General features: G+C 37.3%; 1 protein-coding gene across 2 annotated transcripts in view; it reads left to right on the forward strand.

The window, feature by feature from the left end:
* The first annotated feature begins 2,217 nt into the window (after positions 1-2,217).
* The window catches only part of AR401 (S-adenosyl-L-methionine-dependent methyltransferases superfamily protein), a 207,043-nt gene continuing 195,714 nt past the window's right edge, over positions 2,218-13,546 (forward strand). Inside the window, exon 1 of one of the 2 annotated variants that reach the window (XM_089420270.1) lies at positions 2,218-2,598. In XM_089420270.1, the coding sequence (XP_089276396.1) occupies positions 2,381-2,598 (218 nt within the window). In that variant the 5' untranslated portion in view covers positions 2,218-2,380. The remainder of the gene's footprint in view (positions 2,599-13,546) is intronic. The other variant, XM_089420269.1, reaches the window with a different exon arrangement.

Below are 13,546 nucleotides of genomic sequence, written 5' to 3' on the forward strand. Positions count from 1 at the left end.
TAAGATAAGCAAAATAATTATTAATAAAGACACTTATGATAATCACTAATACACAAATGTTTATGACAATTCTTGCGTTATAGAAAAATATTGGTAAGCATATCTTATTTTTAACAATAACAATGTATATGATATTTTGAAAAGTTTGTTTCATCTAGGACCATAGGATGAAGTTGGAAGTTTTGATGATGACAAGTTTGGATTGTAAATTTATTATGTTTGAAATATAAGTGAATTGTTTTACTTTCATTTTTTTTAGATAAGTTTGTTACCAACTAGATTGCTTAATTTTTATCTAATAATGTAATAACCTCCATTAAATATAATTGATTTGTTTTACTTTAAGGTTGATATGAACTAGATTTCCTAACTTTTATCTAATAATATAATAACCCTTCATTTATTGTCATATGATGAAGTGGAATCAACCTTTCATCTCTTAATCAACCCTTAACTAGCAAAGATTTAAGTGAAGTCCATCCTATATATACCTCCTTATTACCCCTTATCTAATAAAGAGAAGTAAGCCTTCTATCTTCTTCGAAGCCACTATTTAAGAGAGTAAACCCTCCATCTATTTCTTTATAAACCCTTAGCTAATGAAGCTACATATCTTCTCAGAAACCCTTAGTGAAATAAGAGGTAGTTGTGAGGAAAATATGAAAGTAAGGTCTTGACAAGTCTTATTGGGCATTAGGAGCATTAAAGACATATTTCTCAAAGTATTTACTTCTAATCTCTTGATACCTCTTCGCTAGCTAAGGGTTGACAAGGAGGTGGAGGGTTGACTTATTTTTTTTGTTTGCTAAGAATTTACAAGTAGATATATGTAGGGTTGACATATTTGTTTCATTTGCTAAGAGTTTATAAGGAAATATATGGATGATTTCACATTATATTAACAAATTTCTACCTACTAAGGACAAGGGGAGTGGATTCCAATTTTTTAGCTAAGGAGTTGATACTGAGCCATGGAGGATTGATTTAAAATGAGACCTTAAAAGCCTTATTAGAACTCAATGCCTCAAACTAGTACCCAAGGTCTTTCCAAGCCCAAAATGTAGTGGTAGCTGTTCAAGCAAAATATTTACCCTTGATATGCAAAGCTTTAGTGTAAGCATCTATTGCAAACATCCAATGGGCCTTTCAATGCCTTACTACTCAGAATAAAACATCCATCCATGACAACTTCATACCTCTTTATTAAAGTAAATTCACCTCCTCAAGTACAAGGCAACTTGCTCATTCATAAAGTCATTTCGTTGAGTAGAAGGTGTGTCATGTTGTAGATCTTATAATTAATTTTATGTTAGTTATCACAGACTCCCTTAGATCCACCAATTACTAAACCACAAAAATACACCATTAATTCTATAAGGCAGATGTTAAACAATGTTAATATGATTCCAAATTGTATAAAATCTAGTGATTAACCATACATCCTAAATGACATATATCATAACATTGAAATCACATATAAAATTCAACTATATAATTCAGTAATATTATAACCAATTACTTTTAAAAATCCTAAATTACCCATATATAATATACCATCCACTCTATGTCATAAGGTTCGCCGAACTTCAACCTTGAGCTGCGAATTTTGACGAACCTTAAAAATATTTTGAGGTTCTCAAACCTCATGGTCATTAACCAAATCCATAAATCAAAACTCATAACCTCATGTGACAACTCAAACTTATAATCTATCCTTCTAAGTTTCATATTCATGATAATATTTTTATTGACATTAATTTTTGACAATTTTATTTCATATTTCATTTTCAAATTAATACATCTATACCTATTATACATAGACAAACCTTATCCAAACCCTATTAAAAAATTCAAGCTCAACCAAATCATTACCGAACCCAAACTATATAATATTACTTCCACTTAATAAAAAAAATTCGATCAGATCTATTCCTTTCTATTTATTATAATTCATCACTAAATTTTCACTTTCACATTGTATCATAACATTGCGAAACAATGCGAAATTTCCAAAAATGTAAACGAGAGAGACTAAAAAGACATAAAGCGAGGTATTGTATTTTCAAATATATTTAAGAGGCGTAAAGAGGACAAAAAGGTGTACTTCGGCATGCAAATGAACCCACAGCTCGGTGAGACAACGATATGCCAAACAAAGTGAAGCTGAGGGTAATTAAAGTAAATAACAAAAAGACAAAAACAAGTCTCCCATCATACTGAACATATTTTATCCTCTGAACATAATTTATCCTCCGAAGTGTCAATACAGTCAAACTATAATACTCAACTTCACATCTTCCTATTTTCTTGTTTCTCTGCGATCAACAACAAGCTCATCCCTCCTTTTCTCTCGTGCTGGACTGCTTACTGGCACTGAATAATGGCTGGCATCCGATGGCATCCCGAGGATTTCGATCAAGTTCAGTCTCGGGTTCAAACCGCAGCAACTGCGGAATTGTTTTCTGACGACGATCGATCAATAGCTGCGGATTCATGGTCTATTAAGAGTGAGTATGGCAGCACGTTGGACGACGAACAACGCAATGCCGATGCCTATGCAGCTCTCTCTTCTGGTGTCTTCGGAACATCAGACTACAGGTAGCCAAACCCCTTCAGTTTTCAGTTTTGGACCTAAGTTTCTGAACATTACGCTGCTGCAATTCTCTGTTATTACGATGCCTTTTTAAAGCCGGCTGAATGGTTGTTCTGTAACTGCGGTTTTTTTAAATAGCTAGAAACGGGCTTCGGGTAACTAGGTTTCTGTATTATGGGTTTTCCGGGATTCGGATCCGAGATCTAGGTCGTTTAATTATTAGCGAAAGGCATTTTCATTGATTCCGTAAAATCGTCGGTCAAAAGATTGTGTTGTCTCGACGATTGTTTCGGTTTGTCTTGCCGTCAACTGCTCGCCAACTTACGGGACGTCATTTGCATTGTCAAGGGCCACGGGGTCTATGTTTCGCTGTTATTGAGCCGTATTTTGCGGAAATAACTGCTTAATTGGAAGCACAGGTCTAGTTTTGCCAGTTAAGGGCCTTTACCATATGAAGCCCTTTTCCTTCAGAAATTGTGTGAAAAACAACACTTCCATTCACAACTGGGAAACAATTACAATCAGAATCCAGAAAATAAAATTGTATTTCAGAAATTGTGTGAAAAACAACACTTCCATTCACATCTGGGAAACAATTACAATCAGAATCCAGAAAATAAAATTGTACTGATAAATACTTGAACCTTGTTTCCCTCTTCAACTGCAATTACAATCACAATATTAAGCCTCTAATTCCCTTGTCTTTGTTATTTTGGCTTTTAGCGTTATAAACGATGAAAATCCATTTTAACCCTAGATCCTAAATCTATCAAGTACCCTTGTCTTTTTTATTTTGGCTTTTAGCGTTTTTTTTTCCAAGGAAAAAAACGGTAACCTTTTATTAAAAAATTAATGAAAAGTTACACTAGCAGATGCAATGAAGCATTCAGAATGTTGCCACATGGGCTCACAGCGTTAGTAAACTAACGTGCACAAAGAATAAGAGAAAAAGAATGAAAAAGGGGAAAAAAGCCTGACTTCCGGCAGTAAGTAAAACTCACGCTTCAGGTTTTTCGCCCCTTTTTCTTTTCAACCTTGCGCCACTCTCCCACAGTGGGCTCTGTCGAAACAATGACTAACTGGGTTGTTACATTCTGTTGCCCTGTTTCTTTGTCTGAGTCTGAAGTATCTGAGTGATGCTGCCGTTTGATGCCTCCCATGCTTTGATCCACGCTTGTCGTCTCTGTCTGATTTTGCTGGTTCTCTGCCTGAATTGGGTGTGGCTGTAGCTCCTTGTTGACTGCTCTATTTTCCTGCTGGTTCTCTATTTCAACCTCCTCTATGGTGGTATCATCCTCCTCTGCTTCTGTTTCTGCGTCTTCTGATACTAAGGGGGCTTTCTTTTCCGCGGTTCTCTTCTTTATGACATTATCTATGTTCTGCCATCCTTTGTGCTTCCTTTGTTGTGGCTTGCTCTTGTTAAGGCTTTTGCATGCATTGAACAAATGACCTGTTTGTTGACATCCCCTGCATCTGAATGCTGTATTCTCATAGTCCAAAGGTTGTTTCCATTGAGTATTGTTGAAATTCAGGATGATGCTTTCCGGTAACCCTTGGCTGAGATCCACCTCGACACATATTCTAGCAAAGGTAAAGATTCCTTTTAAATGTCTCTCTGTATCAATCTTTAGCATTCTTCCGAGGGTATTCCCTATAGCTGTTAAGGATGTAAAGTGCCAAAAATGCATCGGAAGATTATGTAACCTTACCCATACCGGCATCCTTGACACCACCATGGTATTTGGATCAAACTCCGGGAACCAAGGGATAACAAATAATCCCGCACTGCCCCAGAACCATGGTCCTTCGGTGAGAACTTTTTCCCTCTCTTCTTCAACGCTAAAGACTACTATGAAAAAACCTTTCGAGCATAGGTGGATCCGGCAATTTTTTGTCCATGCCGTGTGAATCCATTGATACAAAGCATCCGATCTAGGCCAGAAGCCGTTAAATCTACAAATAAAGGCATTTTTTGTAGATCTGACAATATGCACTTTACCTCTGGGAAATCCAAAGGAATGGAGGGGCTCTCTGGTACTTCATCCACAATATACTGCCCTGGAGGTATATTAACAGTTGCATGTTCTTTCCCCTTTGGAGGTTCTTTCCCTTTTGCTGCGTCTCTGTATGATCCTGTAGGTTTTGATGTAGATCCCTTAGATCCACCTCGCAGTCGGTGATTGAGGATAACAGTTGAATCCTTTGCAACCCTGTAATGCTGGAGTGTGTGATGATCCTGCATGCAGAGACCTGAAAATAAAAGATTTTGAAATGCAACTGGAGTACCTAGTTTGACCTGGATCTCTTTTTTTAATTCCAATACAGTCATCCATTCCCAGATCTGGACACAAACGTGTTTGCCTTCTACCGATCTGATGAATATTTGATTCAGATCTGCCGGTTCCGCCTTAACCAAACCCTTATTTATCTGTTTGAGCTCCGGATCTGACAAATCAATGGTGGTTCTAGGATTTATTAGCCTATCCTCCTCGCTGCTGAGCTTTCTTCCTTTTTCCAGCTGCATCCGTGGCGGATCCGGATGCATCCTTACTAGATCTGGTGTTCCTGCGGTATCCAACAGCCGAAACGCTGCTCCGTCTGTGACTGTGACAGACCCGCTGGCTTGTCGCCCAATGAGCCCCGTCTCCACAAGGATATTTCTGCCGCCGACAGGGATCCTAACTGAAAACGGACGCAGAAGGGCCTGCGCATCTCTATCAACAACATAATCCCATAACCCTGGCCTGAGACGCACCTCTCCATCTTCGTAATGGCTGACCAGGGGCCGGACGGCGGCCAGGGCCGAGGCAGCGTCGACGGAAGAGCTAGGGTTCATGATTCGCCTCCTTTTGGCTTTTAGCGTTATAAAGGATGAAAATCCATTTTAACCCTAAATCCTAAATCTATCAAGAACTTATTTATATTGAAAAGAAATGAAGTTATAAACTTTTAGATCTTTAAAAGGTATATTTTATTTTGATTTTGAATTTGAATTACAGGGGTTATAAATGTAACACATTTAAACAATATTGAATGGTAAAATATATGTAAACCTATATTGATATTCATCTTGATTTATAAATATTATAGATATAACACATCTCAACCATCTTAAATGGTAAAATACATCTAGTTTTTCTTAATATAAAAGTAAACAGAGAAAGTAGCCTATGTTGACTACCATGCAAATTATCAAAATTATTTTTAAAATTAATACTAATGCAAACAAGATAATATAAAATGATTGATAGAGTATTTATTTAGCTATTAATATTTATTATATTATATTATTGTTGAAAAAATATTTTATTTAATTATTAATGCAAACGAGATTTATATACAGATTTTATTAAAATAAATGATGAGACACTATCACAACCACATTAAACATCAACAAAACACCAAATGGGGCTGCCTATACACCAAAAACACCCACTATGCTAAATAGCTCATGGTCCAGTAACAAACATAACTCCAACAATGCTAGGCAGTAGTAGCAAGGGACCCAAATCAGGGTAATCACTAGAACAGACTCAGTATCAGTGACAATCGGTTCCTAACCATTATTATTTGGTTCAGGGGCATTTGCAGCCTCAAAGATGGTAAGCACAAGTGTAGGAAACTCATCATTCTGTTGGGCTGGGTAGTCATTTGTGCTGAATCTTCCTCCTCTCTTTCCTTCCTCGGCAAAGCTGATGACATGGGAAGACTTGATGGATCTCTGTCACTACCGACAGCAAATTGAATGTGCAGGAGTGGCTTGAAGTGGCACTTTGCTGATAGTGCAGAAGGTCCTTCCCTATAAATCAAGAATATGTCGTAGATGGGCCACATCTGTTTCCACATTCTGAATTCGTGTGACAATATGCACGTACTAGTTCTCACAGATTGGGGAGTTGTCATACCAAGAGAAACACCTAGCAGAGTGTGTGTTTATAATATATATAAGGCGTAATTCCTTTTTCTCGTACTGTAAGAGAGAATTTCCACTTTAATATCTAGCCAAGCGTGTGTTTAAATAAGGCATAATCCCCTTTTTTCCAAATGTAAAGGAGAATTTCCACTTTTATTAACGGCCGCGAACCTCAAAAATCTGCAACCCATGGTATTGCATTATTTTCAATTTTCAGAGTAAACAAATACATCACAACTAATTTGCATAATGGTATGGTGCCACTTAGACTATTTTTCGAACATATTCACCATAACCAAGGTGGAAAAAAGATGGTTGAATATAAAGAACCAAAAATTAATTGTTAATGGGAACAAAGACCTGAGGCTTCTCCACTCTGAAACTAGGGGGATGTAGTCTGAGCTGATCCATGTATAGCATGAAAAGTCCTATTCAAAAGTTTTGGAGCACAATTTGAACCATCTGCTTATTTTGATGCAGCATAACCCAGGTACCATGTTTTTCTAGGTCACAAGTTTTCTAGATGGTGATAAAATTTCATATCGATTTGGACTACGGTAACAAAATTGTGCCATCGATGACAAGGTCATACAAAGTTAGACAACAACAATACTCAGTCTACACTCTTTAGTTTCACTATATTCATTCTGCATAGATCCATCTCTCACATAAACTTAAATCCCAATGCAAACTACATTTGCAAACATGATTCGAGCAATTTTACAAGTCAGGATGCTAAAGAAATGGATATACATACAAATTACTTGCTTGTTATGATGACAGTGGAAATATCAATATTTATATGAGCTGTTAATTTGTCATGCCAGGACACAATAGCATAATAAATATATATTAATATTAGGGTAAATTGCAATGGCTGAATATTAAATATTGAGAATAGGAAAAATAACGTTTTTCTAAAACTGAGAAAATTAAAGGTTTTTAACATTCAGAAGTTACGTGTAATAGTGTAACAATTTACATGCCCTGAAAGAAATGGTACTTGCTGTTGGCAGAAAATAAAGGTCTCAGGTTTGAGATTCGAGCCAACAAAATGTGGTCTTTCTATACCCTGAGGATACTGGTATTTTCAATGCCCCTAAGGGATAAGGTCTCCCCCAAAATATCATTAGGCAATTGCAAGAACAGATGTAAATAAAGCAAAGAGATCGTACATTAACATGTAAAGACACATCCATTTGTAATCAAGCACATAACAAAAGGTAAATCATCTATTGCAATAACTATTTCTATTAGCATTCCAAAAACACATACAAACAACATATTCCAGTACAATAGTCCATACCAGGCAACCTCTTTGCCCCTCTATCATCATTCATACATCTTACATTCCATATCAACTATTTTTAATCTTCGGGATCATCATGGCCGTGGAGACTAATCTAATTCCTTATATTTTCTACACATATATAAAGAATGAAAGTAGTTACTATTTGGGTATAATTAGTTAATGTTGCAAAATCTTGTTGCGGCAGAAAGTCTGGTACGCATAATGTTCCAACTAGTGGGCAAAAAGGGTCTGTCAGGTGCGTTGTTGTCGCAGGCTTGGTAAGGCGTGCATGATTCCAAAACTGCAAAACAGTCTTCGACAAGGCCCAACCACTATATTTCTCTCGCCCTTGAGACAACTTGTTATTGCAGCAAAATATGTGCCAACTCTGATATTCTCTGTTCAACCTCAATAAATTGCTAATAATTCTCCCCTGCCTTAACCGCTTATCATTTTATGTTTTCTAACTATTTACAAATTTCTTTCATCTTGTTTCGTTGATTTCTTTACAATGGATTTATCCTTCATCAAAATCTGCAATTCTGATTTGATAATTTTATGCAAACTAATTAAAATGCTGAATTGGGCTTTAGCTTTACTCTATAACTTTTTCAATTTATTGTTGTACCTCTAATGCTTAGCTCTGCCTTCTTTGATTCACTCATTAATTTGAGATATTTAAGTGTTGACACCTAATCATTGGGATTGGGTGAGTATTTGTAAATAATGTAAATAGTAAATAATGGAGAATAGGAATATGAAGAGACAGTAGGAGGTGAAGCCCAAGAGTCTCTCCCTCCTTGTATATATCCATGAGCAATCTTAATGAGGAAACACAATTTCATTTGAGTTACCTCTTGGCCTAACATGGTATCAGAGCCAACTCCACTTTAGCTTCTCTGCCCTTGTAATGCTCTTTTGCCATTTTTGTAGTCTTTCCCATTTATGCAGTCTGCCATATTCTCTGTCCTTTAGTCTGCCATATTCTGTGTCTTTTTGTATCTGCGTTAGTTTTGTTGAATGCACATCTTTGCGGCATTCAAATTGCACTAGATGAATGTGGGAGTGTCGCTTTCGTGTGAGGAGGAGAACCACCAGCTAAAGAAATTAGTAAGCCAACAAAACATTTTTATTTGACTGTGTTAATCTTGTTATTTTCTTTTTTGTGAGCTAGAAATTATTTTTTGCGGGCTGGAACATTGGTCTCACCTCACAGTTGGCCTGCGCAGCTCGACCTCACTTGCACTATTGGCCTCTGATGGTATCTCGGCTGTCATCTCTGATTGAAAAATACCGTGTGACAAACTCCCGGTTCTCACCATTCCCGGTTATCACCATTCACAGTCCCACTCCTATCACACCGGTCCACTGCAATACCACTATACATTACGCTCTGGTTCACAGTTTGTATACCACCAGTTCATAGCTCAACATAATACCACTCCACCCCGCTCGTATACGCTCATTGGTATTGAATTCGTTGCCAATACTACACTGAATAATACACTGCATCCCATTACCATATAACACCTCTGTTAAAATTGGCAACTAGGGCCAAACTCCACACGGGTCATCTTATTTATGACAGATGATATTTTTCTTGGATTCCTCTCTCCGAGAGGTGTAGGATTGATCTAAAGATCATCCGATTCTGACATGTACAAATGAAGTTATGAATTTATTTTGATTATGGACAAATTATCAAAGTCAACCTCTTCTATATGTTGGCTCACCTAATCCAATAGTCGCGTCTCTTGACCCCCACCGATTGGTATATATAGAGGTGCTTTCTCCCTCATTTGATACATCCAAGTGCTCATCCTCTCCTCTGAAATAGGACGGCATCTGAGGCAGGACGCAAGTGGCAAGGGTCGAGTTTATGATGAGACCCATCTCTGTTTAGGGTTCAGTTTTCTTGGGAGAAAGAGCCGCAGGTCTGTGGCATCATGCATGGAGGATAGGAGGTCTGTCTGGGCAGCATATCTCTTGATTTTGGGTACAAATTTCCTGTTGAATAGAGCCGCAGTCAGAGGAATGCTTGTTGGATGGTTTTTTGTGCTATTTGGTGAGGTGTATCTTTGTTACAGGCCGCAGGAAGAGAGCCGCTACAACAGCTAGTTGTTAAGCTGTTTGGAGGGTATGAAGGCATGGATAAGTCCTTCTCTCTAGGCTGCATATGCCCAGGCTTGAGCGCAGGCAGGTCAGAATTCTTTCATGAGTTTGGGACTGTTTTATCTTGCCACTGATTTAGGGTTGTTGTAGGGTTCGTTGAGGAGGAGCCTCAAAGCTCTAAATCAGTGATTGGATGTCTTCTAATGGTAAATCACAGTAATGGAGAAAGAAGGTTGAAGCAGGCAGCCCTAACCAGTGACCCAGATTGCAGAGGAAAGACATCAGCTCTTGAAGCTAACTGTGTTTGTGCCCTAACCAGTATTCAGAATTGCAGTATAGAAATCTCCAGCCCTTGGTGCCAGAATTGCAGTTTCATTGAGTCATCTTCATGTTTAAGAGCTTTGATGTCAGATCTTCTATTTGGCAAGTCAGTGTTGACTTTAAATCATTGTACTCTATCTCTCTCTCTCTCTCTGCTAAACTATTGAAGAATATAAGAAGAACTGATCAAGGGTTTCCCCACATTGGGGTTTGTCGCTCGCTGGTGCCACATCTTGTGTCCTCTTGTCTTGTCTTGTCTTCTACTGTTTATGTTTATGTTCTATTTGCATTTTACTACCATGTTGATGTGATTGCTAATCTTGATATTGATATTGGGCTAATAAATAAATTGAAGTAAAATTGCTCTAAAGCATAGAACATTTCATTGTTACCTAAAATCAACAACCTCCCCACTGTAACACCTCCCATCTGGGATATTCGACAGTCATACCTCCCTCCCATATTTGACTGTCATAACTCTTGTTTTTAAATCCGCTCCCCACTGTGCCTTCCGACTTTAGTTTGCGCTGTTCATTATCTGATTATGCTATGTGCGTTGGTTGACCTTTTTTTAATTAAGACCGAATGGTGTTTTAAAAACAAAATAAAGGTGGATAGTCATTATATCAATGGTATGATATAATATCATAAAGGGTCGTATGGTAATGTTCATTGAGTTTTTTTTTATGAAGGTGACTTATGGTATATATATAATGGTTCATGCAAAGATATGAAGCTATGAGATTATTTTAATGGTTATATGTTATATGGTATGGAAGGTATATAACCATCATACAAGTCATGTGTTGGATACCATAATGTATATGTTGGAGCTTACTTTTTAGTTGAAGCTTTTTGAAGACATAGCAAATCATTTGTAGTACATAGACATCAATTTGTTGTTGCAAGTATTATAATAATTTTGAGGCCAGATAAGACTATATGATGCATTCACTAATATCAATTGTTGGAGTAGTCCTCTTTGGGAAAGAGAACTATCCAGAATGGTCGCGGAAGATAAAACACACTCTCATTTTCAATGAGTTGTGGAAAGGAACTTGTGTAGGAGAGAGATAATGAACCGACAAAGCCCACCTCAGATAAGGAGATTGCCATTTGCGAAAACAAGAACAGTAAGGCCTATGGCTTGATTGCAGCATCTGTAAATGAAGAGGTGAGTCGTCATATTTCACCATTTTCAAATGCTTTTGAAGCCTTATAGAAGTTGAAGGAACTCTATGACTCACACTCTGATTTGAAGTTGTCCAATTGATGATGAAATTCTTCAGTCTTGAATTGAAAAATGATGATTGTATTGCTTTAGCATCAGAAGTAAGATCTATTATGCATGATATCAAAGCCATTGATATTCAACTAGACATTCCTCTTATAGCTTTTGTCAAGGCAATTTATCCCACCTATTCAAAATATCTCGAGTCATTGCAAGCAAATGGAAACCTCAAAGAGATTACCTTTGACTCCCTTGTGAAGAAATTTGCTGAGAAAGAGAAAGTTTTTGGGAAGAAGACAACTCCTCAGTCTTCTGAAGAAGCGATGTGTCTTGCACATAGAGAGAAGAATCATGCTCAAGATTCTTGTAGAGGAAGAGGTGGTCGAAGAGGAAGAGGAAGAGGAAATTTCAGAGGTAGAGGGGGCAGACACTCTCAAGGAGAAAAGTCTGGTCTTCATTGCATACGTTGCAATAGAGATGGACATGATGCATCTACATGTAAGTTGCCTTGGGACAGAATTGAGTAGGAAAGAAATCAAGCCAAAGGTAAAACCAATGACAAAGAGAAAGGTAAAGCACCTGAATTTGCTCATTATGTTGTGGCACATTGTAATATTGGAGTAACTGAAGACTTGTTCAATGCTTCACTTGCTTCTTGGAAAAATGATTGGTTGCTTGATTCAGGGGCAACTTGCCACATGACTTTTAGAAGAGATTTTTTTGAAGAATTTACTGACAATGTTGATGGAGCAATATACTTTGCAGACAAATCAAAACTCAAGTCATCAGGGCTTGGCACAATCAAGCTCAAATTGCTTGGTCTTCCAGACTTTCTTCTGCATGATGTTTTATATCTTCCACAATTGAGGAGAAACTTGTTGTCTTTGGTCCACATCCGCCAGCAAGGACACTCCATTCATAAGTTTGATGCAAGATTGAGGTCAAGAAAGCATTAGATCATTCCCTTGTCATGACGGGGATGGAAGAAGAAAGACTTCTGAAGCCGCAAGGTACCTCTGCTCGTGCATAAAATTTCTCATACAGTTCTCATTATGATGAAGGTACATTTCCATCAAGTCTTTTATGGCATGCTAGATTTGGACACTTGAACTATGACATCCTTCGCTTGTTGAAGAAAATTTGTGTCACTGGTTTGCCTACAATTCCTAGGAAACTTAAGCAATGTGATGCTTGTATTCTAGGAGAGCATAACAAAGAGTGTTTTCATGATTCAAATTCCAGAGCACATACAAAAACTTGAACTTATTCATTCAGATTTATGTGGTCCAATGCCTGTTCCTTCTGCAAATGGAAATAAATATATGATGACATTTATTCATGACTACACCAGAATGTGTTGGGTTTATTTATTGAAGAACAAATCTGATGCTTTTCAAACATTAAAAAATTTTCATACATGGATTGAAAATGATGCACAATCTCATATTGGCTCTATTCGCACTGATAATGGAAAATAATACACTTTAAATGAATTTGAAAACTATCTTCGCCAACATGGGATCAAACATCAAACAAATGTGCCTTATAATCCCCAACAGAATGGAGTAGTTGAAAGAATGAACATGACAATCTTAAATATGGTACGTTCCATAATGTTTTTCAAGAATGTAAAATTGATGTTTTGGGCTGATGCAGTTCTATGTGCTGTGTATGTAAAGAATAGATGTCCATCTAATGCTATTAGAAACAAGACTCCTTATGAAATATGGTATGGCCCAATTCCTTCGGTAAAGCATCTTAGGGCCTTTGGTTCCACTTGTTACTTTGATACCAAAGGAACCAAGAAACAAACTTGGTGCAACGAGTTGTAAGTGTATCTTCTTGGGGTATTCAAATACTTCCAAAGCATACCGTCTCTATGATGAAGTTAATAAGAAGTGTTGTATCTAGAGATGTAATCTTTCTTGAATCTTCCAAAGCTGACAATGTTGTTGAGTGGCAGCTTCATCTCTTGGATAGATTCAGACATGCAAAATCATTTCAAGAATTTGATAATCAGATTCCACATCTTGAAGGGGGGATTCCTATACTGGATCAATCTGTGGAATCTTCTTTAGAAGCACT

The sequence above is a fragment of the Pinus tabuliformis genome, chromosome 4_1 (genome assembly GCF_031772625.1).
Source record: "Pinus tabuliformis cultivar Carrire ecotype Pingquan chromosome 4_1, CPIR1, whole genome shotgun sequence".
NCBI classification, from domain to species: domain Eukaryota; kingdom Viridiplantae; phylum Streptophyta; class Pinopsida; order Pinales; family Pinaceae; genus Pinus; species Pinus tabuliformis.